The sequence below is a fragment of the Polyodon spathula genome, chromosome 15 (genome assembly GCF_017654505.1).
Source record: "Polyodon spathula isolate WHYD16114869_AA chromosome 15, ASM1765450v1, whole genome shotgun sequence".
Lineage (NCBI taxonomy): Eukaryota > Metazoa > Chordata > Actinopteri > Acipenseriformes > Polyodontidae > Polyodon > Polyodon spathula.
Window position 1 is genome coordinate 1,964,040 of NC_054548.1, and position 24,750 is coordinate 1,988,789.

Consider the following 24,750-nt stretch of genomic DNA (forward strand, 5'->3'; position numbering starts at 1 on the left):
ACATTGTCACTTTAAAGTATGGACGACTTGGAAAACTGCAGTTGAACAAATATTGCTGTAACATAAGCCAAAAGGCTAAACCAGAAAACTAGAAAAAAATGTTTCTATTTCTAACAGCTGCCCCTCAGGCATCACAAAACCATTTATTAAGCTCATTCCAGGAATGAGTACAGGGAGTTTTCAGAGAGGAGGAGTGGAATGAGGCCAAGTGCATTCTGGATTGCAAGATGGAGGTGCTATTATTAGTAGTAGTAGTATTTACTTACTTTTTTATTTATTAAATATGTTGGAGTATAGTCTCCAAAAATTAATTCTCCAGAAAAAAACTATACACCGTACAAAGAATATGTATATATAATAATTGATTTTGAAATAAATGGGGCAGCCCAGAATACATTTAATGATGTTGAAATATGTGTTACGAGACAAGCCTCTTTTTGTAAAACTAAGAAATTTGATTCTTACTCTGCCTGAATGAGAATGAAAATACCGGTCTGTTATGGACATAACAATAAGTCTATGTTTACAGTACAATCAGAAAGAGGCTGGCCGTTTTACCCATGCATTTTTCTGTTAGTGGTATAATTTTACTCCATTATAAGACTCCTCTTGTGAAAAACTGTCGTCACACAGTGAAACCAAAGAGCAGCATGAGCATGCTGTTGTGTTTCAATGCCTGCAGTTTGTTTTTCCAGTGAGTTCGCTTCATAAGAGGTCTAAGCATTCACTATTAATGCATTTCACATCTTCTTTCTGCTCCCCTTTTATTTTGTTACTTCAGATAAATTGACACCTCCTTTAAATGTTTACAGTCACTGGGGATGCTGGTTACAGAAAGCTTGCAATGATGTAATAGTTGAGTAAGCAAAGTAAGAAATTTAGGCTCAGCTCATGTTATGCTATAGCTTCTCAAACTTTATATATACAGTATTTCATTTTTTGATGGAATGACTATATAAAAATATCTACTGTATACCATTAGACCACATATCACATATAACAGAATCTCAATAAGACCTGCGTAATACTTTCATTTACTAGTTGAAGCTACGTGACCCAGAAAAACATCAACTTAAATAGAATGAAATGGATGCCTTGAATCAAAATGATTCCAACCAGGGAAAAATATCCAACCCAAAAATATCCTACGTATCTAGGGCATGCAAAGTAAGGTTTTATAAAGCACATGCTAGTATGTGCGTTACTGGAGTTTAATGGATTGCTTTATGCTAAAACAAATAGAGGCATGTTGTAAAAGTGTTGTTTTATGTATACTAATAAATACAGCATTTGGACAAAAAAACACCTGCCAAAACACTGTCAGCGTGGCAGGAGGGCCATTGTTGGCAGCCAGGACATAACACAGATGTTTCACAATGTTTGTCCAACCCCTGAATGTTGTATACAAGAGCAGCAGTCTAAATGTTAACAGTGTGTGTCTAAATCATAGTCCCAGTGACAAGGGGAATACATTGCTCTTGTGACCTTGCCCAGGTGTGGAGCTCACAGTCCCATACGAAGTGTCCAGAGATCAGTTACCTGCAGAAAACCTGGGGGCAGCGCTTGGGCAGAAGATTGTGTCTCCCAACAGGGTTCTTGCTGATGAAAACAACTATGCAGCCATTGTAATCGGCTTTCCAGATCTAATGGTAAGTAGAAAAGACAGACATATGTATGTGGTAAGTCAGGCAATTTAGTTTTGCTGACAGACAGAAGGAAAAGATTGTTAGAGGGGCTTGTCAAGTCTGAAATATTTATGACTGACCAGAATAACATCTTGTGTAGTCTATGCCACATCGTGCCAGGGCTGTGATCAGGGCAAACAGTGGCTCAATGCAATATGAAATACAAGCCCTAATGAAGTGGCCAGCCGGTGTATGTTAACTATAAACTGTTTGTAATTTAATTGCAAAAACATTACATCTGGGCATCTGAAATCACAGGGTGTGAAAACCTCTGAGCACGGCTGTATACAAATAGATCGCTTACTCCAGCTCTTCACAGACCATGTTTACAAAGCTGCTTGTGTGCTCCAAAGCCTAAACCCAAGGAGGAATCAGGGCATGCTTCCTGCATGCAGTATTTAAGACATACAACCCCAGCTGCCAAGACACAAACAGAAATGCTACAAGATAAAAGTCCTCTCTGACTTTGAAATGTAAAAGAAAAATATGTGCCACCCCACCCCTCTTAAAATGAACTAGGAGAGCATCTTGTGTTTCCCTCAAAGTTGAGCTTTTATGACAGCCACCACTGAGATTAGAAGGAGCTATAATACCCTGCTTTGCCAGATAAAATGGTATTTACTGGGACATAAGCTGCAGTGAGTTAGTGTGACTTCCCTACATATGTGAAAAAAAAGCTTTTGCTGTAACTGCCATCTAGTTTGATTTATTTAGCGTTTAGTCAGAAGCTTCCAATGCCTCTACTATTCTAGAAGGCTAAAGGAGAATGAATGGGGTTTGTTTTCTTTCCAGTGTCTCTTAAGCTGTTCCTTCTTGTGTTTTAGTGGGCTGTGTGGGTAGAATCACCTCCTTCCTCAGCAGACTTGGGCTATCAGGTCCTTATTCCGGTCTCCATGGTGATCTATCTCTCACAGCAGTACTTATTTTACACTTGCCAGAGTAAAATATTGCTTTCCTGTCTCGTGTTAACAAAATGGAATTTGAACAGTAGAAACCGAGCAACAGGTTTTAATAGTATTTTAGACTGACTCTAGCGTGAGGTACCCTTTGCGTGATCATTAGCTTGATGAAGAAGGTGATTATTGTGACTGTAAAATAAACATCATTATGTCTTTTGTGTATATGTTGCTGGTTATAAACAGATTGCAGTATTACTCCCAGTATCTTCAACACAATGAGTGTTTTCCATTGTGTTCCTTTAAAATGGGATGTCAGTGGATTTGTTCCTGCTCTCACATCTTGTGCCCTCATGTCCTGCAGTCTCCTAATGAGGTGTACAGCTGGAAGAGGAAGTCTCCTGTTGCCGGGAGCAGCTCTGCAAGGACCATCTTCACCGAGGGCCGCCAGAGTGGGGCTGTGAAACAGACCAACTGTGTCAGTCTGGTCGGAGCCAGCCAGCTCATCCGTGCTATACCTGCTGGAGACGTGCCTCTGAAAGAACTCTACCCCAAAGGTCAGTCCCCATACAGCAGTAACACTCAGTAACAAGTGATGCAGAGACTGACATGCCCTGCCAAGGGATGCAATCACAAAACTGATGGAAACTATGTATGTCAAATTTCAGGTTAGCCTATGTCTATAGCCTACACTAATATAATGTGTAATGAATCTCTTACAATGGTGTGTAAGCTGACTTCAGGCCAGCATAAGATTTCGACGTACTGGCCTGTATACATACAGATGGTATATTTCAACAAGTTAATGCCTGCTAGACTTGGATCTTGGAGCTTTTGCTGTAAATACATTAATAGTAACAGTTAATAATTCAGCCCTGCATGTTTGTTGATCTTGTTTTAATGATTTACACCAGAGCCCTTTAGATCTGTATTAAACTGGCTTTTATTTTCCACTAGGAGTAATTTATTGACCCTTTTTATTAACATGGCTAAATACAATAAAAACACAGTGTCAGAACTCTGAGTCAGGCTTTGTAAACAGCTATTATCTTGATAAATAGGGAACATGAGGACAAGCAATCAAATATAATTTCAGTTTTAATATTTATTTCCAGAACAAGCCAACGTGTTTATTACCTTTCATGTTGGCCCTGTTGCTTCATTACATGTTCAGGGGAAGTACAGAGCCCTGTTAATTATGTGTTGGTGACAAAGCTGAAAAATGAAAATAAAAATTGAGTTGTGTTTTCCCTTTGAGGTGTACCATGTGCTTTAGATATGTGTTGTTTCACTGTTCTCTGGCACTTTCTATCAAAGGACGAATCCAATTATAGCACAATTCACGTGTCCTGTGGAAGCAGTGCAGGGCTTCTGTGTTAACTCTTGTGGCAGATTTGCAGGCTTTGACTGTAAACTTTCCAGCACTACTTGCTGCTATGAGCTACATCATTGGAAGGTTCTAGTCTGCTGGTGGAACATTGTATTGGACAGTCACCAGACTTCTGGGGAGGTGTTTCCTTTGTGTTGTTGATAGTCACATGAACCACATGCCATGAAATAAAGACTTCCATGTAGGTGGTGTGTGCACACAAAAGACAAGCTCTGTAACAAAAATGCTCGTTTTGATGACCGTTTGCTGAAATACAACCAAGCATAGCTGCTTTAAATACACTAACAATGCATGTCCATCTGGCCCCTTTAACGTGTCATTCTGTATTGTATCTACACTCATCACCTTCGTACTCGTTAGAAACACCCAGAGAGGAAAGGCAGTTTAGGGTAAATGCTGTTCCTTTACTTTGCCCTGATGAGGAAGGAGGCAGTAATTGCTTATTAAAAACGCAGTTGTTTGTGACCTCCCCATTCAGAATAGCAGTGGCGTCGCTACTGATCCTCATCTTGGTTTCTTGTATTGGAAGAGAAACCGCTCATTAACCTGTCTGAGGGTCCGGCTGAGTCACATGACAAGGAGCTTCCTCCAGTCAGGAGGGAGGTTTTGATAATGACAGCAGCAGGATAGCATGGAAGTTGTGTAGCAACAAGCGAATTGATCTAAAATTGAGCCACATTTTTTTTACAATTCTGATTTGGAATTCTGATTTCTGAATTCTGATTTGGAATTCCTATGCTGGGCTTATTATTATTTTACACATTTAATTACTGTACTTAATTCTCTAATTAAAACTGAGTAAAACTAGTCATTAATTTTGGAGTGCAAGATCTACAGTAGAGTGATAATAATGGACCACCATGTGTTAATACAGGCCAAGCCAGGGCAAAAATATTGTTTACATGGTCCAGGTTGTACTTTGACATGCCATTGAGCATAACAAAAAAATGTATACGCAGTGTTCTGGATTGCATTCATGTATCTTTGACTGCTTTCAGCTTGTTGATGTTGGCTCCTGTAACTCATAGCATGTGTTGTGCAGTTTTAGTCATGAAGGCATTGCTTCATTAAGCTCACGGCACAATCAGAAATGTGTGACAGATGTTGCTGACAGACCTTTCTGCATATTTGTGGCAGAATTCGTGCAGCAGATCTTGTGCTGTTCTAAAAAAAAAAAAAAACATATAACTTTGTTCACACACCAGTGTATGTATGTATGTACTGGCCTGGGAATCTATATGAAATGTGGCAAGGCTGCTTGGGTTGGACGCATTGTTTCTATGTTCAGAAAACGTAAGCTGACATAGCACCATTAACAGACTGCTGACATCAGTTCCCCTCAGCAGATGCTGTTTTTGTGCTGCCCTCCAGGCAGAGAAGGTTATTACCCAGACAGATGTACAGTTGTGGACCTTACAGTTCCAGATAGTGGACCTTGTGAACTTAGAGTGCTGAAAGGCCTCAAAACCAAGGTGTTGCTTTCTTGTGAGTCTGTCTACACAGCAGCACTGTGTGTAAGTCATTTGCAACAGACTTTCCACTAGCGGTGTAATGTTTCATTGTGTATCATTGAATCATGATACTTTCTTTACAAGATGTGTCATATCATAATAGATGCAAAATCACAACACCATGTAGATCATCAAATGGTTCCTGAATGAAGAATGTGTGTTTTATAGGTGGTGTAGATACATACTCTCCCTGTCCCTTGATAATGTTGTCTTTTAACAAAATGGTCCATCGTTAATGACCATTTGATCTTATTATTCATCATACAGGCAGCCAATCAGGACCATCACATATATCTTGATACATATGGCATGGCGACCTGCATGTCGTGATGTGTGTCGCATCATGATGTTAGCGTGGTGTTACACCGCTGCTTTCCACCATGTCACGTGTCAGCTAGGGGTTCATTCTGACTCATTTCATTGTGTTCTGTTGGAAAGCTTTTGAAACACTCTCAGTGATCGTGACGTGCCTTGCTCAGGTCACAGCTTTTTTCTCAGTCACATTAAGTATCATCAACCAAGATGGAAGAAACACCTCCCCAGACTCTGTCCACTTGAGCTAGAAACAATTGAGTTTAAATTTGCGTATCTAGTGTGCCTAAAAGAATAAGCTTTTGTGCAAGCTATCCATATACACATTAGGGTTATATTTAGAACTTTCAGTGGCAATGACTGAACTTGTGCCATCATTTTCTAACTAAAATGTGTGTAAAATTGATCACATGACTGAATTGCCTTTTAAAACGCAAACACCTTGTTTAGCGGTACCAGTCATATGTTACCCTATCAAATAAGCATGAGTACACTACCTAAAATGAGTACTAAAACCCCACTGTGTATGATGCACATCCTGTATAGTTTATAGTATAACACCAAAATGAAGTGTTAATTGTGATTTGCTTCAAAACAGAAACAAAGCCTATACAGACTGCTGGCTTCTTGGAAGTAACCGATCTGAATTCAAAGAAGATAAAATATATTCCTATTCCAAGGTAAAATCCCTCTCTCTCTCTCTCTCTCTCTCTCTCTCTCTCTCTCTCTCTCTCTCTCTCTCTCTCTCTCTATTCATAGGTCAGCGAGAGAGTGAGAGGGAAACACTTTGTGTATGTGTATACACATATAATATATATATATATATCTATATATATATATATGCATGTGTGTGTGTATGTTACATACAAACTATATGTCATGTTAAATTATCCTCATATTCCCCTTATAAAATGTACCAAAGTAAAAGCCTAGCAAAGTCTGATATGCATTGTGAAAGATTGCTAAAGCATAAGTAAGCATTGTAAAGCATGAGAGAGAGGTGTGTTGAAGCATAATAATAAACGTGGCAAACTGTGGTAAATGCATAGTGTAACTGTGGGGAAAGCATGGGGGAAATGTACTGGGTTCAGATTTTATAAGGGTAAATGTAGATTATATAAATATTATTTAACATAAGTTTAGCATTAGAACAGTAGGGTTTTTTTTTATTGTTATTATTATGCATATACTGAACTTCAGATTCCAGTTTCCATGGCAACATCAGCAGTTTCCTTGCTGTGTGGGTGGGTTTTATAAGACAAAGGGTGGACATGTCTTTAATGAAGCACGATGAGAGTTTTATTTATTTATTTATTTATTTTAATGTGACATAAATAATTTAGTTCAATTTGAAATATCATGGATGAAATCTCAATTACTGTCGTGTTGCCTGAGGACAATCAGTATGATTATCTATTGAAAGAAACAGGCGTGACCCAGACTGGCCTTTCTAACCCAGTGAATCAGCAGTATGCTGGCATTGCCTCACTGACTGCATGCTATGCAATGGTCCTGCTCACAGGTCAAGGACACTATCTCCCTACTCCTCCTGGCTCTCCAAGATCTCCCACACAGACGTGTTGCTGGCCCCCATGGGCGGAGGGGGCGTGGTCACAATTGACATGGGCGGGTACGTGAGGCTTTGGGAGACGGGATTGGATACTCTACAGCGCTCCCTGCTGGAGTGGCAAAGTATGATTGGACAAGAGGATGGGAGGCCTGTGCAGGTAGCTGCTTATTTTTGTAACCTATTTTTGAGATGGTTCATACTGTTTGCTGTTCCAGCTTCAGGTTCTCTTTATGTTGCAACGCAATACATGTCCCTGAATATCTAAGTTTTCTTCTGCAGTGTTACTGTGAGTGTCAATTTAATCAGCTGAATGTTAAAGTGAGACTCTTCATTTCGGAAGCCTTGACGTTTCTTCTGTAGCTCTTCCAGTAACGGCTAAATTGTGAGTATAATAGTGACTTTCATTCTTGCTGCTGGTGTCATTCTGTTCAAAAATCAATGCTCAGCATTGTAAGATGTAAGTGTAGTGTGAGGTGAGTGACTGTTTGGTCCAGGATCTCGCCTTCTGGACAGATAGGAGTCACCCTCGTTTGAGGTGTGACCTCCAAAGTTGCTCAGAGGTCCACCGACCCCCAGAAGGGAGATTGCAAAGGAGGCGGTGGGGAGGTGGAGGAGAAAGGACGCAATCCAGAACACCCCTTGTGACTCACCTGGCATTCTTTGAAACTACAGCTGGATCTCGTTCTGTTGTTATGCCATTTAAATAAAGCCCTTTATTTCCAGCATCTTTATTTTTCAGCCTAATTTGGGTTTGTTTCAAAAGCATTTTAAAGTTCTCAACCCTTTACTGAAACAGAGTGGAAACAGTAGCGAAGGTGAATTATGGTTTGAATAGTGTAATCCCTTTTTTGGCACAGACAGTACACTGAATTAAAAAAAAAAAAAAAAACTGCAGTTATACAAGCTGTTTCACATTTTAATAACTGACATGAACACTGATGTTTTTTCCATTCTAAGTCTTACATCTCCACCTGCTGACTAAACAGAGATATTGCAGGGACCACACCAAAACGCATGCCCAGGTTGCATTGCAGAAAAATAGTCAGACCAAACAAACTATTAGAAGCTGGAAACAGGACTCCTGGATACTAAAAATAACATGAAGATCAGACACTGGAAATTTATCAGCCATTTCTGTTTGTATTCCTAGTATTATTCTTTATATTCCCCTTAAAAATACCATAGTAAAAGCCTAGCAAAGTCTAATATGCATGGTGAAAGATTGGTAAAGCATAGGTAAGCATTGTAAATCAGGGAGAGAGGTGGGTTGAAGTAATAATAAGCTTGGTAATATGTGGTAAATGCATAGTGTAACCGAGGTGAAAGCATGGGGGAAATGTACACCTTTTATGGGCTGCAGTGTGCACCCCTTCATCAGAAAAGTGTTTCTTTTCTGTCCCAGACACTTTGCCATCGTTGGTGTCTTGTTAATGATTGGAAATTTTAAACTGTACCGTTTTCTTCTAAATACCGTAATTGTTCTTCAATCCCATGCATTACTTAAAAGTTGCCACGTGGTGGCACCTGAGAGACATGATTAATGAAACTCCCAAACATTTACTTTAAATATGATATGTAGACTGTTCATTTCATTGGAGTGTGTTTACAGTATATTATGATATATATGCTCATTTATTGCAGACATAAAACTAAATGTTAAGACTTTCAGTTTTATTAATTGTACTACAGTAATTCTCGCTTTCTTGTTACGAAATTATTATTTTTTTTTTTGGTAGGTAGTTTTACCATCAAGTATGAACTACATCCAAGTTAAGAAACTTTGAAAATGTAGCCTTAGGACAGTCCATGTGAGGTCACCTAGGCCGCATAACCACCAACTCGATATAAAAGATGTGACATGTCTTCCGCTTATACAAAGTAATTAACAATAATGAATATTGCAGCCTTTTAGTAAAAGTGGTGATTTTGTAAGATTTAGAATTCTGCCTGCAGGGCAGGTTTTATTTTATTCATAGTTACCTGAGGAAACGACTAAGCAGTTTAAACAGTCTTGTGTCAGAGTTCACCTTCAGAGGTGTAATTAATGCTGTTAAGTGCCTCTCCACCCAATGTACCTGCTTTCTTACAAGGCTGCATGCGTTCTTATTGACTGCCTTTTGTGTTTTGTCATTTTATAGTCAGTCATCCAAGCGCACTTATCGCTGCAGAGCCACCTGACAGGAAAGATGTCTTCTGATTCTTTTGTTCAGTAACCTGGTGGAGTTGTTATTTTGGAAACTGATACCCCTGCATAGCATCTAAATTTCCGGTGGGTCTCCACTTCCACCAAGAACTCCGGGCTCTTGCAGTTGACTCAATAATTAGTTGAAATTGAAAACTCCTGTTTTCTAGGGGGAAAAAAAGTTATTTAAAAAACACTAAAATATCCAGAGAGAAGCTAGTTTCAGCAGAATACTCTTCAATCACTTCTTGAAGATAATCATATATGGAAGAATGAAGGCTCCTTGTTGGAATACCTGGTACAGGATGGCAGGTTTGTTTGTGGGTGCAGCTCTCTTTCAGAGACACAGCCCTCACAGCAGCTCAGAAAGCAATGAGAAGCTGTATTGCCTCATGCAGCCTGTTATCTCTCACCTTCCCTTACTGCTGCCAGCCCAGGGGCTCTGTTTTTGAGGTACATTCAAAGGCTCTGGGACAGTTGCTTAGAGAAATAAAACAACTTTAACAGTATAAAACCAGAAAGAAACTGCAGTTGCAAGAGGGTGTCTTTCATATGCCCCAGCAAATAATTACTGACTTTCAGGGAGTTTGGAGATTTCCTTCTGAAAAAAAAATTAAACAATAGAAAAATAGAAATAGAATCAGTGTGTGTGTGCGTGTGCTCGTGCTAGTGTGTGTGTGTGTGTGTGTGTGTGTGAAATAATTAACCAGATATTCTCTCTGTGAACGATTTCCTTTCATGCTCAACTATTTGATCTAACCTTCTCCTGTATGAAAATGAGTCACTGTAGAACATTCCACACAGGATTTTATACACACATCTGTACAGAAGAACCAGCGGCTAAAAACGATAAGCACCTCTGTACTGTATTGGGAGGCGAATAAGTAACTAGGAATGTAATTGAGTCACTCCAGTGAGATTACCAGGAGGTCGCTTTAGATTTACTTACCCGTCTGGAAATAACATGATTACGTGGTTTTCAGTGTACCTAGCTTACTATACACTGCTTCCAGGCGATTGTGGATAAAACCACAAAGCAAGTAGATTATAGTACAGACTCCAAAGAAAACACCTGTGCCACAGTTTATGTGTCATTTGAGGTAAATAACAGTTTTAATCGATTGTGAGGTATACCACAGTGAAGGGAGGTTCATTAAAATGTGGCTCATTTTGATAGTTTTGTGTCTGTCCATTTGCTCAGCGCGAAGTCCCCTGCTGGCTGAATGTTGTAATTGAAGTGAAAATCAAATTTTTTCCTCTGCATATATGACTTTTCAGATATGACTTCATTATTCAACCTTAGTTCAGCTTTGTAAAGCTATCCCTATTATCTGCTCTAAAAAGGTTCGAGAGAATCTCCCTTGGGCACATGTCTTACTCAGTAGAATGAGAAGTTCCGGCTGCTTTTAAATCCTAGCTGTTGTTATAGATTTTCCATTACATATTTATAAAAGCACAGATTGCTGAAAGGTACTATTAAGTAATGAGTTCTAGGATTGAATACATTTTTTGTATTCAATGCTACAGACCAAATATATGTTTTCAATGGCCCCCATTATGGAATCTATCTTGCATTCAAGGGCAGAATGACTGGGTGAATCGCACTCTTCCAAATGACACAGTGTTGCTAAAAAGATGCAGAGCTTGAACCATGGAAAGTCATTACCCGCATTCAGCTGTTATTAAAACAACATGCGGTTTAAAAGCATTGAACAGTGTGGTGAATATTCTCATTGCATGATTTCAAAAAATTAACAAAGAACTCCTGATAAAGGACATTGACGCTGTTCAGCTCTCCTGATAAAGGGCATTGCAATTCTTCAGCTCTCCTGATAAAGGACATTGCAATTCTTCTGATCTCCTGATAAAGGACATTGCAATTCTTCTGATCTCCTGATAAAGGACATTGCAATTCTTCAGCTCTCCTGATAAAGGGCATTGCAATTCTTCTGATCTCCTGATAAAGGGCATTGCAATTCTTCTGATCTCCTGATAAAGGACATTGCAATTCTTCTGATCTCCTGATAAAGGACATTGCAATTCTTCAGCTCTCCTGATAAAGGGCATTGCAATTCTTCTGATCTCCTGATAAAGGATGTTGATGTTCTTCAGATCTTGTGCTGCTTGCTGGAGCTCTCACTTTCATGCCTAAACTGATCTCTTGCGAGACAGATAGACACATACAATACAGAACTCTGCATGAAAGCATGTTCTATTGAAGGTCTCTGGGTCGCCTGCAGCGGATCACTCAGAATATGTCTTTCATTTCATTAGATCCTACTGTTCCATTGTGGAAACTAGACAGTTATCATTTGAAGCTGTCTTTTGAAATTGGTAGCTGTCCTTGTAATTAGAAGACATTTGCCCTTTGTCTCTGGAACTACATAACATACTATGCATTTTATAATTATCTGGTTAAAGCCTATTTATCATTTATAAATGCTCTGTCTCTTTTATAACATAACATAGTACCAGCAGATATACCTGTACATGCTTATTGCATTTCCAATGGTTTTTCATTCACACTTCAGATTAGTTATTCTAGATTAGTTACAGTAACACTGCCCTTGACGCTGTGCTGGGTTATAACAAGGGAGTTAATGTACATTGGAAGCAAACAGCTTCATATACTGTGTCAGCAGAACAAGTCTAAATGATAGAAGCAAATTAAATATTTTCTTCTCAAACTTCACCATTTTTTTTTATTAAAGTCATCTATGACTATTAAACAGTTTAAACACGAACACAAGCAGGCTTGTGAAAAGCTAATCAGCAGGAGAAAGTGTACTGGTCTCCTTGCAGACCAGATGAAGGGGCCAGTTGGCTTGTTGAGCTATACAATGGAGTGTGAAACAAAAGCCACCAAGTATAACCCTCCCTCCCTCCTTCCCTCCCAGACCAGTAACCAGTGCAGGAGGCATCCCAGGAACTGGAATGTTACATCCAGAAATATAAACCAGAGGTTGCAACAACCACAGGGTTATAAATCTGGCTGTGAAATTTAATGAAGTTGATGGAATGCCATACCAATTCACAGATTACAAATGGTCATACCCTTTGTTTGTTTGTTTGTTTTCCCTCATAGCAGTAGGTTGATTTGATAGTGTATCGTCAGTGGCTGCTTAGAACACAGAGTTCAATTTAAAACTAAAATGTTCCTTGTAAGTTCCAATCCTGTACCAGCAAAGGATTCAGGATACACTGGACTCCAAGCTTCACAAACAAAAACAAACTGACACATACAGACAAAAAACAAGTTTTACTTCCTTGAGCACCTCTGTGACGACTCTGAATGCACAGACTACCTCCAGTTACTCTCTTGTATGCAATTCGGAGATACTTAGAGGCTGAATTAATTTTTTTACTTGCTCAACCATTTAATACTAAAAACATGAAATGCATTCATGAACCCAACCACAATCAAAATGGGATTGTTTTGCTGATTCAACACACCATGTTTTGTCATTCACTGAATTTACTCTCTTCTTCTGTGTGTTTGCAGGTGCAATTGTTAGTAAATTATGCAGATCTTTTGACAGTTTTTTTCCTCTGACGCTGTGCAGAAATGTCAGTTATTCCCTTTGACCCTCTTATAGACTTATTTATAGATTAAAGCTGATATTGTCATCAATAGTGAGATGCCAGCGCTGGTAACTGATTAATAATTTAAGTACAAAGGAATGTATATGATGAAAAGCACAATGTTCTCATAGCAAAGACAATTATGTATTGTAAGTCGCTTAGCTTGTTTTACACAGTGCTGATGCCTGTTGGGCAAATATGTAAAAAATTGATTGTTTCAGAAGTTTGAAAGTACAGTGATACATTATTTTGGTGTGAAAGATGTTGTTGTACAAGACAACAGCAAATGCAAAATCCTACAGATTCTATAATTCAGGTGGTCTCCTGCTTTAATGTATAGATTCTATAATTCAGGTGGTCTCCTGCTTTAATGTACAGAATGCCTGTTAGACATTTACTGTAGTATAGCAACTTTCATGCTGCTTTTCGATTACAACGCAAGTCATATATTAACTCTGTAGCTGGGAATGAATGAAGCGCCTGGGGTTTTACAGTCAGTTCACAGTTAGTCAGCCTTAAACCCTCGCTTTAACCATTACACCATACTGCTCCACCTTAAACCCTCGTTTTAACCATTCCACCATGCTGCTCCACCTTAAACCCTCGCTTTAACCACTACACCATACTGCTCCAACTTAAACCCTCGTTTTATCCATTACAGCATGCTGCTCCACCTTAAACCCTCGCTTTAACCATTACACCATACTGCTCCACCTTAAACCCTCGCTTTAACCATTACACCATACTGCTCCACCTTAAACCCTCGCTTTAACCATTACACCATACTGCTCCACCTTAAACCCTCGCTTTAACCATTACACCATACTGCTCCACCTTAAACCCTCGTTTTAACCATTACACCATACTGCTCCACCTTAAACCCTCGCTTTAACCATTACACCATACTGCTCCACCTTAAACCCTCGCTTTAACCATTACACCATACTGCTCCACCTTAAACCCTCGTTTTAACCATTACACCATACTGCTCCACCTTAAACCCTCGCTTTAACCATTACACCATACTGCTCCACCTTAAACCCTCGCTTTAACCATTACACCATACTGCTCCACCTTAAACCCTCGCTTTAACCATTACACCATACTGCTCCACCTTAAACCCTCGCTTTAACCATTACACCATACTGCTCCACCTTAAACCCTCGCTTTAACCATTACACCATACTGCTCCACCTTAAACCCTCGCTTTAACCATTACACCATACTGCTCCACCTTAAACCCTCGCTTTAACCATTACACCATACTGCTCCACCTTAAACCCTCGCTTTAACCATTACACCATACTGCTCCACCTTAAACCCTCGCTTTAACCATTACACCATACTGCTCCACCTTAAACCCTCGCTTTAACCATTACACCATACTGCTCCACCTTAAACCCTCGCTTTAACCATTACACCATACTGCTCCACCTTAAACCCTCGCTTTAACCATTACACCATACTGCTCCACCTTAAACCCTCGCTTTAACCATTACACCATACTGCTCCACCTTAAACCCTCGCTTTAACCATTACACCATACTGCTCCACCTTAAACCCTCGCTTTAACCATTACACCATACTGCTCCACCTTAAACCCTCGCTTTAACCATTACACCATACTGCTCCACCTTAAACCCTCGCTTTAACCACTACACCATACTGCTTCTCTTTCACATGTAAATTCCTATTCTGAAATCTACCCCCTGGAGTAGCAGATCCTGGTCGAAGTCAAAGATCATTTTTTTCAAGTCAAAGACCTGTTTGTGAAAGGTCTTGCTTGCCCAAACTCACAGGCTCATTGCCTTCTGTGGTGGCCTGACCTCTGGCCTGTAGCCAGGAACAGTGATGCAGGCTGGTTTCAGTTCAGTTATTGTTTTGCTGAAGCCATTTGAAATGTGAGGCATGTACGTAGCAGCAGGAAGCTGAAGGAATAAAGCTTTTTCCTGGGGAAAAAAAATGATGAATGGGCTTTTAAAGGAGATTTCCTTTGCAGCATTAAAACAAAGTTGAATGGTAAGTTGTGCTTGAGTAAGTGGAAGATGGTGAAAGACGAGGAGTGAAACCGATGCAGCTAAAAATACAAAAAAGGTTACCCATTAGAATTCACAGCTGCAATGAGTTACACAACAGCACAGAGCAGACAGAGGCCAAGTTTGGAGAACTGTCAACAAAACGTATTCTCCAGTTTGTCAAGTGTGTTTCAACGTAGCCGTGTCAAAGATAACATTTGAAAAGTGAATTACAGAAACAAATTGCAGTTTTTCATTTACAAGCACTTGTCCCTCATGCATGTTTGCAAAACTGCATCTTTCAGATATTGTTTACGTTTGTTAGAGATTTCATCACCACTAGCATCCCCTAGGAATTACATAAGTACTGAGCATTTTTCAGTACAGCTCATGTTACACGTGACCAATCTCCTGTCAACTCTGTTTTGAGACATTTTGTTAATTTAGGGGATAATAAAAAAAGGTGTTCGATTAGGTGTTCACAGGTGTGCATTAACAAGAAAGTTTTTTTCTAGTACAAAAGAATAGTACATTTGGAGTAGATCTAGTTGCTGATATTCTGTATTGGGAAGCTTGCTGGGTGGCCGTTGTGAAAAGGCAAGAAGGAATGATCCGCTGGAGCACACAGATGTAAAGCTTTGCTGCAGTTCATTTTGCAGCAAACAGCTGCTGGAAGATTCATGTAGTGCCCTGCAGCGGCCTCAGAGATGACAAGTGTCTTCAATGCTGGTTAAAGCTGATGTTGAATAGAGAGCCAGCTTGATCATCTATCACTGAATCGCTTCTGTCAGGCTGAACTGTTATATTGTGTGTGTGTTGAAAGTGTTGGATTGACAGTACAGGAGACCTGTTCCATCCATTATCTTAATTGTTTAATTGAACCAATTAAATTTCATTATTTAATGATACTGTAGGATAAACTTCCACTGCCAGAGTTGCCCAGCTCAGGCTGAGACAGCATGTTAACAAGGTGTGTGTCCTCTGTCTTAAACAAGTAACCCAGACTTGCAGATGAAAGATGTGGTTCAGGTACTTTTACTAGGACAGAGTTCCCCTTTACTGGGAACTAACCATGTAAGCAATGTGTCTAGGTATACTGTAGCTGTTTTGTCTGAGATCTTCATCATGACCAATGTATCTGAAAGGATCCTTTGTATTACTGGGCTCTCAATTCAACATGCCATTACGTGCCAGTTGGATTAAAGAACTTGTACCCTATAGGTATTCATTAAGACTTATGGGCAAGAATTGTGATGTGCTAGACAGCATGGGTTCTTTCTACATTAAAAGGTATATTTGGCCTCAGGATAAATGTTTCAATGCTATTTGTGAAATGTGGAAAAAAGAACTAAGATTTTTTTCACCAGACATGTATTATGTAAAGTAAGCCCACATAGTCACCCACATTGCAGTACTGCTCTAAAAATACAAACACACTGATGTTGTCAAATATTTTCTCCCTTGCATCCTCGCAGGCTATTCTATGATTATGGAACTGCTATGCCCCTATTGTTTTTTGTCTATTTTTAGTAACCAATCTCTTCAAAGGCAAACTGATTAAAACAAAATGTGGGTGTATGCAGCCATCAGAAAATCCATCAGGCAAAGTTACAGATTACGAATCAAGCACAGTTACAGATTACGAATAGATCTGTGTCTGTGTCTGAGCATATTCATCTGATAGCGCACTTTGCCATGCCAGTTGCCCTGTTTGTTAAGTAGCTGTGTTTTGACTTGTGTTTCAGATTACAGTTCAGAGAGACAGCGGCTTGGATGTGAGCTCTCCTAAACATGGAAAGGTTGACCATGACAACACGCCGCATGTTGGTGGCAATATGTGGGCTGGTGGAACAGGTTTGTAGTACCTTAGATATACACTCTCATCTGGCCTGCACTTGCAGGCACATTAATAAGACTGTCTTGCTATTCATGGGACAGTTCAGGTGACCTGTTTTTTTCTTTTTAATATAATTGTTAGAAAATATTATACTGAAAAATTCGACTGAGATGTGTGTACATGTTTATATGAGTAGGTAATTGTAATACAGCCTCAAGTTACAAAGCATACACTGTATAAATAACAGTATGTTATTGCTTTGTATAAGACATGACCTTTATACAGTAAGCAAAGAAATACAATAGTTTGTATTGTTGAGAAGATAACATTGGTAAGTGGGAGTGGTATGTGAAGGGCAAAGAACTCAAGTGATAATCGTTTCTTGAGAATTAAGATTTGAAGTAGTTAACTATTGGAATATTTCAATAAAACACAGTAAAATTATGGAAATAAGTTTGTAAAGCCAGAGCTGTCATGGGGTCACTTACAGACAGGTGGTATTGTTTTGTGCCGGGATTCTTAAATGGGAAAGTATTATTTATTATATCAATTCAGCCTTGAAGTGTAGCGCTCAATAATACAAAATACAGCAATGCATTCATCTTCCTAGGGAGATAAGTAGAGTGAGAATCCATGTAAAGTGTCATACCAAATGGTTATGGTTATTTCTGTATTCCTAGACCAAGTCTATTCTTGGTTGCTTTGACTTTATACCCTTGGGATAGTTTTGGAATATGCTTTCATGCTTTCATCTACTACAGCTAGTGGACTATTGGCTTCTGTTAAACCATGTGGATTGTATTGTTGAACACAAGCTCAAATTAGGAAATCTGTGTAGCTTTCCTATGGTTAAGCATCTGAGACTTCAAAGGACCTCATGTTTATTCTTATTGACAGTTTCAAGCAACATCCAGAGCAATAAGATTTCATTAAAGAAAAGTTCTCCCATCATACAATAAAGCAGAACATGCAAAATAAAAGTTCTCCCATCATACAATAAAGCAGAACATGCAAAAGAAAAGTTCTTACATCATACAATAAAGCAGAACATGCAAAAGAAAAGTTCTCCCATCATACAATAAAGCAGAACATGCAAAAGAAAAGTTCAACCCCATAGTTTGAGCCCCTCAGTGTTGGTACTGTAAAGGAGTTTGTGTTTAAAATGCATTGTTAGTTAATCACTACTGTAGCATCGTCAATACACAGCTTTATTTTAGAACACTTGGGGATATCCATCTCTTTCCAAGAAACCAGTTATGATTTGTCCCACGCACCTCTTTGATGTAACCTAGCCTCCCCTAACAGACCCGGATTGCACACAGAGTCCCTGCAAACACACCAAGTCTCTGAATCTGGAGCTTGTGAGTGGGAAGAATTGGCTGCAGAGTTGTCAACAGGATGCTTGTGTGCACAGAGCTCTAAACAAGAACCCATTGTGGCTTTGTGTGCCTATTCAAGAAAACTTGTTTTATTTAGTTGTCACTTCAGCGCGTTCATAGATGTCTTGTTTACAACTACATTTATGCCAGTGTTCATAATAATAATATTCTTTTAGATTTAGCAGCTGTTTTTTTTTTTTTTAAATCTTTGTATAGTTGTTAGGGAGTTAAATACCCCTGTGCTTAAAATAAACGTACTGTGTCTCAGATTCAGGGCTATTTGTTTATTGTTTTTTTTTTTTTTTTCAATAAGACTGATGAAGGGGATAATGCACAACTCACTGTTTTCATTATGTTTAAAAAGGATTTAGTAGGGTGCTTGTGTCACAGGAGCAGGGTGTAAGCTTTTCATCCCATGATGATTGTCTTCAGACCTGAACGCAAAGACAATATGCTGTGGAGACCAGGGGTCCAAGAATAACCACAGATACCTGAATCCAAGGAGAAGCTACTACACTGAATCGTGAACAAGGTTCCAAATATCTAGACCTTAATTCGAGTTTAACAGAAGGAACCTATTCTGTAGCTTGACAAGCTTCCAAGAATACACAGAGACTGCCTTCATCTCCTAAATGGATAAATAAGCTGGTCATCTAAATGAATATTCAGGTGCCTGCCTGGAGTGTTTTCAGTTCTTAGAACAGCGCAGCAATCTCAGTGAACATTGATTTTCTCCTGTTTTCTCACCTGACACGTGACCATGCCTATCAAAGGGGTGACCAAGAATATAGTCTGTCCATTTGTATGTTTCTGTCAGATTTGTTAAAGCTACATTCCCCTCATATTTTTACAATTGAAGCAATGTAAACGTCCATTAGCTCGCCAAGTATACTATAGACTGAGATAAATGTAACAGTTTGGTGTACATATCTCGTACTTTTGCATAACTTTACTTAAACTCATGAGCCAAAAAATACTTGGGGGACCCCCACGCCCCAGTTTCGCTCAAACTGGAAGTGTGCCTGTGTCTTGGGGGACCCCTGTACTTGACCACGCCCAGGCTTCACTCAGACTGGAAGTGTGCCTGTGTCTTGGGGGACCCCTGTACTTGACCACGCCCAGGCTTCGCTCAGACCGGAAGTGTGCCTGTGGCTTGGGGGACCCCTATACTTGACCACGCCCAGGCTTCACTCAGACGAAGTGTGCCTGTGTCTTGGGGGACCCCTGTACTTGACCACGCCCAGGCTTCGCTCAGACTGGAAGTGTGCCTGTGGCTTGGGGGACCCCTGTGCTTGACCATGCCCAGGCTTCACTCAGACTGGAAGTGTGTCTGTGTTTGTTTCCCTGCAGGGGGCCGAGACACAGCGGGACTGGGTGGGAAGGGAGGCCCGTATCGCCTGGACGCAGGACACAAGGTGCACCAGGTGTCTCAGGCAGAGAAGGATGCTGTGCCGGAAGAGGTGAAGAGAGCTGCCAGGGAGATGGCTGAGAAAGCCTTTAAAGACAGGTATATGAGATGAGAGAACACAGTTTTAAATAGGGCTGCCATGGTCAGCTACAGAGAAGAGAATGTCTTTTCAAACACAGTGGACAGAAAACTGGCATGTCTGGCCAGAATGCAGAGCTGTTAGCTGTGGACTAGGGCCTGGTGTGTGAACAAAGCAAAACCATCTTCAGTTCTGTAATCTAGGCCATGAATATAACTAGCTGAATGATTTAAAATGTTAATACAATTTACCGTATGGCTCCCTTTGTTAACAAGAGGTGATGTACTTTATATCAGGAATTGATGCTATCCCTTTCAAAACTTTAGTGTGTCCTCAGCATTCTTACCAAAAGGTTGAGACAATTACTGAAGTTGTACCCTTTGACTGTAAACAGCTTTAAGCCATTTCAAGGCTTTCACACAGTGTTGTTGACACTCTGTACTTACAAATCTCTCACAGAAACATTTCAAGAGACCCGTTTGAAGTCATTCTTCTTTACCTCAAGGATCATTAGTGTGCACTGTATATAATACGTGTGTACAGTATAATTACAAAAAAATATTGGCAAGCTTTTCATGACAGATTGTTCATAAATCATCATCAAAGTGGTCAGCGAGCATTATTAGTACAGCATGTTAACATGTCTGAATTGCTGTCAGTTTTGATTGTTGTAATCCCAAGCACGCATGGCACATGGGTGCTGAATGGTGCGATTCATACTGAATGTCTCTCGGAAGTTCTGAAAGGGCTTTACAGTTGCCTTCATTCACTGGGATGAAGGCTGCCTCTGTTCGCCACAGCGTCTCTGAACACAGAGCACAGACTGTCTCCTGCAGCAGAACTGCATCAGCCCAGGCCAGCTCTGCATAGCCTCTCCAGGCACTGCTGTTTAGTTTGATCTGCACGGTTCACTTGAGTCTGAGACCCATTGCTGGCATTTCACAGCACAGTATAAACAAACACTGACTTTATTAACAACAGTACACATTGAAGCTTTATTAAAAGAGAAGGAGTTAAATAATTTAAAAAAAATGGAATATCACTTGACAAACGTTTGCTTGTTAAATTACTTTTATAAACCGTGTTTCACATTAAATAGAACCCTATTAAATAAAGAAACCAGCATTAATCACCGTAAAGATAATTAAAGTGAAATTATTTTTTTAATTAAAAATGTTAGTCCTATTTTTTTTTTTACCCTTTTTATGTAATTGTTTTTTAAAGTTTTCACTTAATAAAAAATATTAAAATTATTTATTTCTAAAATAAACTTTAGCAGTCTATGTGACACATCAAACATCTTATCCTGTCTGCAGCAAAAGTACAGAATTGCAGTGAAAGTGTAAAAATATATTGCATTAAATTAATAAAATTTCATATTAAAAAGACCAAAGAAAAAGTTACGAGCATGGAGTCACAGTGCTTGAAGTGACAGCAGTACAGGTATATAAACTGGGGAATATATATTTAGCTTCCTGTGTGTTTCTTCATTCACATATATTCCTCGAGTGCCCCAGGGGGACTCCACATCACAGAAGGTGGTACTTCCAATGTCATCTTGGTAATATCATCTTGGCTGAGGTTTTTCTTTGGGTTCTTAGCAAAGGGGAGGCATTTTCATTATTCAGTTTGGAATGTCAGCCACATTAGTTTGGTTTTAACTACAGTGAATTTGAATGGTCCTGTTTGCAATCTTGCAGTGTGAGCACTTCCATGGCTCCTAGAGTTACAAAGGTGATCTTTAGATCATCCCTCATTGTAATCCCTGATGATAGCCATTGGATTGAAGAGGACAAAGAAAAGTTATCTTATCTTAAGTATAGCTGTTCTGTACCCATTCACATTGAATTGAATGATTTAAAAACAAAGGGCTTTAGTCAGTGTGCCACCACTGTGTGCGTTCCTGACAGATATCAATTAGTGATCAGTAGTTTAAAGTACTGCCGTAGCCGCAGCTGTAAATATCTATTAAGTGGCTGATAAAGGTAGCCTAAATCTCTGTTATTACGTTTCACAACACCTCAGTGCAAGCAGCTAGATAAGTCAGTCTCCAGCTGGGATTTCTTCTTTTTATCCTTTAAGAGCTCACCTTTCTTCAGCATACTTTACCTTACAGGTTAAATATTGTTATTGTTTTTTATATACCTGCTAAGTTGTTAGTTTAGTTGTAAATCCACTGCAACCAGCTCCACCACTGCTTCAACTGCTGCAATGTCAGACACTATTTCAGAAGCACCCTTCACTTTGACCTGTGACCTAAAATGCTGCCATATTGCATTCATGCGCTTTTTTGCTTTGTGGCCGATAACAGTTCAGTAATCCGTTTTTGTTTTTTATCTTCTGGATATATCAGTGATACAGACCACACACGTTTTTAAGCACTGTGTAGGCTATATATCTTTCATGTGACGTCTTGGATGATCTCCAACCCCTGGTCTTGATGCTAAACCCATTCAGCTATATTTCCTATCGGGTGTAATCCATGTTTAACTGCCAAAACTGAAAAACAATGCACGAAAACTGTCAAAATGCCAACCATTTAAAAAAAAATAATCCAACAGAAAGTGTTGTGTTCCTGCAGAAATCCTGTGTGAGTATATCTCTTAATTGCCCCTTTTTCAGTTGGTTGCAACTTGTCAGATTACTGTACTTACATTAGACATTAGAAGAATTAGAAAGAGCAAAATTCTTAGTTTGAATTCCTGCCTTTACCTTTTCTGTCTTAAGAGGCTGTGTACTATAATCCTCAGTGGTATTATGTTTTTTAAATAGGTGGAAGAGAGGGGGGATTAGTTCAGTATCACCTTCCATTATTTTGCTTGGCTTATTACAGAGACAGTAATAACAGTGCAATGCATTCATTTAATGAAGAGGAGCGAGAAAGGAAAACAGCTGTATGGACAAAGGGCTGGAACCATCAACTGATTAGTTATCTGGCTCGGTTTCAGCAATTAATCATTCATCTATTGTGCAAACAGTGACTTATCTACGTTTGTAAGTATGTGACAGAACACCTGCAGCTTTGTGTTGCTTTCAGCTCCACTGTTACTTAGCTTGAAGTTTTCTTTTGGTTTAAAAAAGAATAGGGCCTCTTGAAAATGTATTCCTCTCTCATCCCATGGTGCAAACTTACAAGAACACAAGCCAGGCTTACTAATTAATCTTGTTTTGTTCTTGTTTCAGGTTGAAGGAAATTCACATGAGTGAGTACGATGCGTCCATGTATGAGAAGTTCTCTGGAGCTGTGAAACGGCAGGTGCAGTCTCTGCGAGTCATCTTGGACAGTCTACAGGTAACATCTATCTCTGACCTGCTGCCTTACCTGCTAGAATTATATACATGCTTCCAGGATTGCCCCTGTGCATCAACCAATCAGAGCGCTTGAAGCATCTTGCTTCTGGCTTATGCTCCAGTGCCACCACAAACAGCTAAATGTGTAATTACAACTGTTAAAACAAAAAAAACCCACAGAATTTGGTTAATTGTTTAATTGAAATGAAGTACGTAATCAGCAGGGGCAAATATTGAATATTTTCAAGATGGGCCTATAAAATAAAAAAGTAATTCAAGCTGTATGGGGCATTACATCTTTAACTGACATCTGCCTTGAGTCAAAGGTGAATTGTGCTTCTCTGAGAGACTCGAACTGGACCTCTTAGTGTACAGCTATTCAGAAATGAAAATGAGAATGTCAAGCTCAAGGAGAAAGTAATTACATTCTCCCATTAGACATAACAGTGTATATAATTAAAGACCTTCAAAATACAGAAATGGGTCGAATGCAGGATCATGAAATGAAGGGCTCAGCTTCACTTTGATTATTATACTCTACGGCAGCTTCAACATAAGAAAAAGAATGGATTTAATAAAAATGAAATAGAAGATGAAGAGAGCAGGAAGCACGTCTGCTGTTGCATCCCTTTTCTGCTAGCACTGATGAAGATTAACAATACCACAGTGCAGCTGTGATCTACCCAGGGGATCCAGGGATTGAACTCATGAGCCTCTGGCTTCAAAGCTGAACTCCTCCAGGTGACATGAAGGAGCAGCTCCAACAAGCAGGAATTTCATACTGTATAGTCACATTCCCCTCCCTTTATTATCGCACATCCAGGGTTTGTAAGAGGTCATCTTCAGTCTCTTACTCAGGAGTTATCTGACAATGCTGTAACTCTTCCATGCAAGTCAAAGAAGCAGCTTCCAAACTGGTAGGAGACATCAATGGTCTTCACATTTCCCTCCCCTTTATAACAGGTCATAGAAAGCGGTACTACATCTTGCTTTGATAGCGTCCCCTGCTGCTGTGAACTGATACAGATAACCTGCTAGATAAATGACAACATTTTGGTCTGATTGCAGAGACAGTAAGGCATCCAAAGCTGAAAGTGCTACATGAAAAACAAGGTGCTGTCTAGCAGATAATGTGTTGGAAGATACCACTGGGGAATCTGATTCGCTTGATCTGATTGGGATAGCATGTGTAGCAACACAAGCAACTAATCAGAATGTCTAGACCCTGCAGGCACATCAAAGCCTGGCTTGGAACAAGCTTTCTGTAAAGGATGTTATAGGTGAATTGAAAGGTGGTAAGACCTTCATATATTGTCACGATAACTCGGAATAGAGTGCTGCGGGGTCCTGAGGCGAGCTGTGAGAAGAGAAAGAGCAGGTCCTCCCCCAGTGCTTCACAGTTTACTCTGGAACAGATTGAAAGGAGATTACCTGATACAGCATCCCACAGGCAAGGCTTTCCAAAGGGATTCAAGTCTAAGAGATGTCTGGGGTTTAATTGAAGACAGAAGGATTAGAATTAATTACCAAAAAACAGGAAACCTTGACTAAATCTTAATAGGGCCAGCTCTGGGGCCGCTAGATTTACTTTCTGAAAATATAGTTTAGATTTT

The 24,750-nt window shown here is 39.6% G+C and overlaps 1 protein-coding gene across 2 annotated transcripts in view; it reads left to right on the forward strand.

Moving 5' to 3' along the window:
• LOC121327839 (von Willebrand factor A domain-containing protein 8-like) overlaps positions 1-24,750 on the forward strand; it is a 103,433-nt gene that overhangs the window by 66,496 nt on the left and 12,187 nt on the right. For both annotated transcript variants that reach the window (XM_041272088.1, XM_041272087.1), the window contains 7 exons: positions 1,495-1,649; positions 2,946-3,138; positions 6,393-6,474; positions 7,317-7,521; positions 16,889-16,997; positions 19,710-19,866; positions 23,030-23,138. In XM_041272088.1, coding sequence (XP_041128022.1) covers positions 1,495-1,649; positions 2,946-3,138; positions 6,393-6,474; positions 7,317-7,521; positions 16,889-16,997; positions 19,710-19,866; positions 23,030-23,138 — 1,010 coding nt within the window. The remainder of the gene's footprint in view (positions 1-1,494; positions 1,650-2,945; positions 3,139-6,392; positions 6,475-7,316; positions 7,522-16,888; positions 16,998-19,709; positions 19,867-23,029; positions 23,139-24,750) is intronic.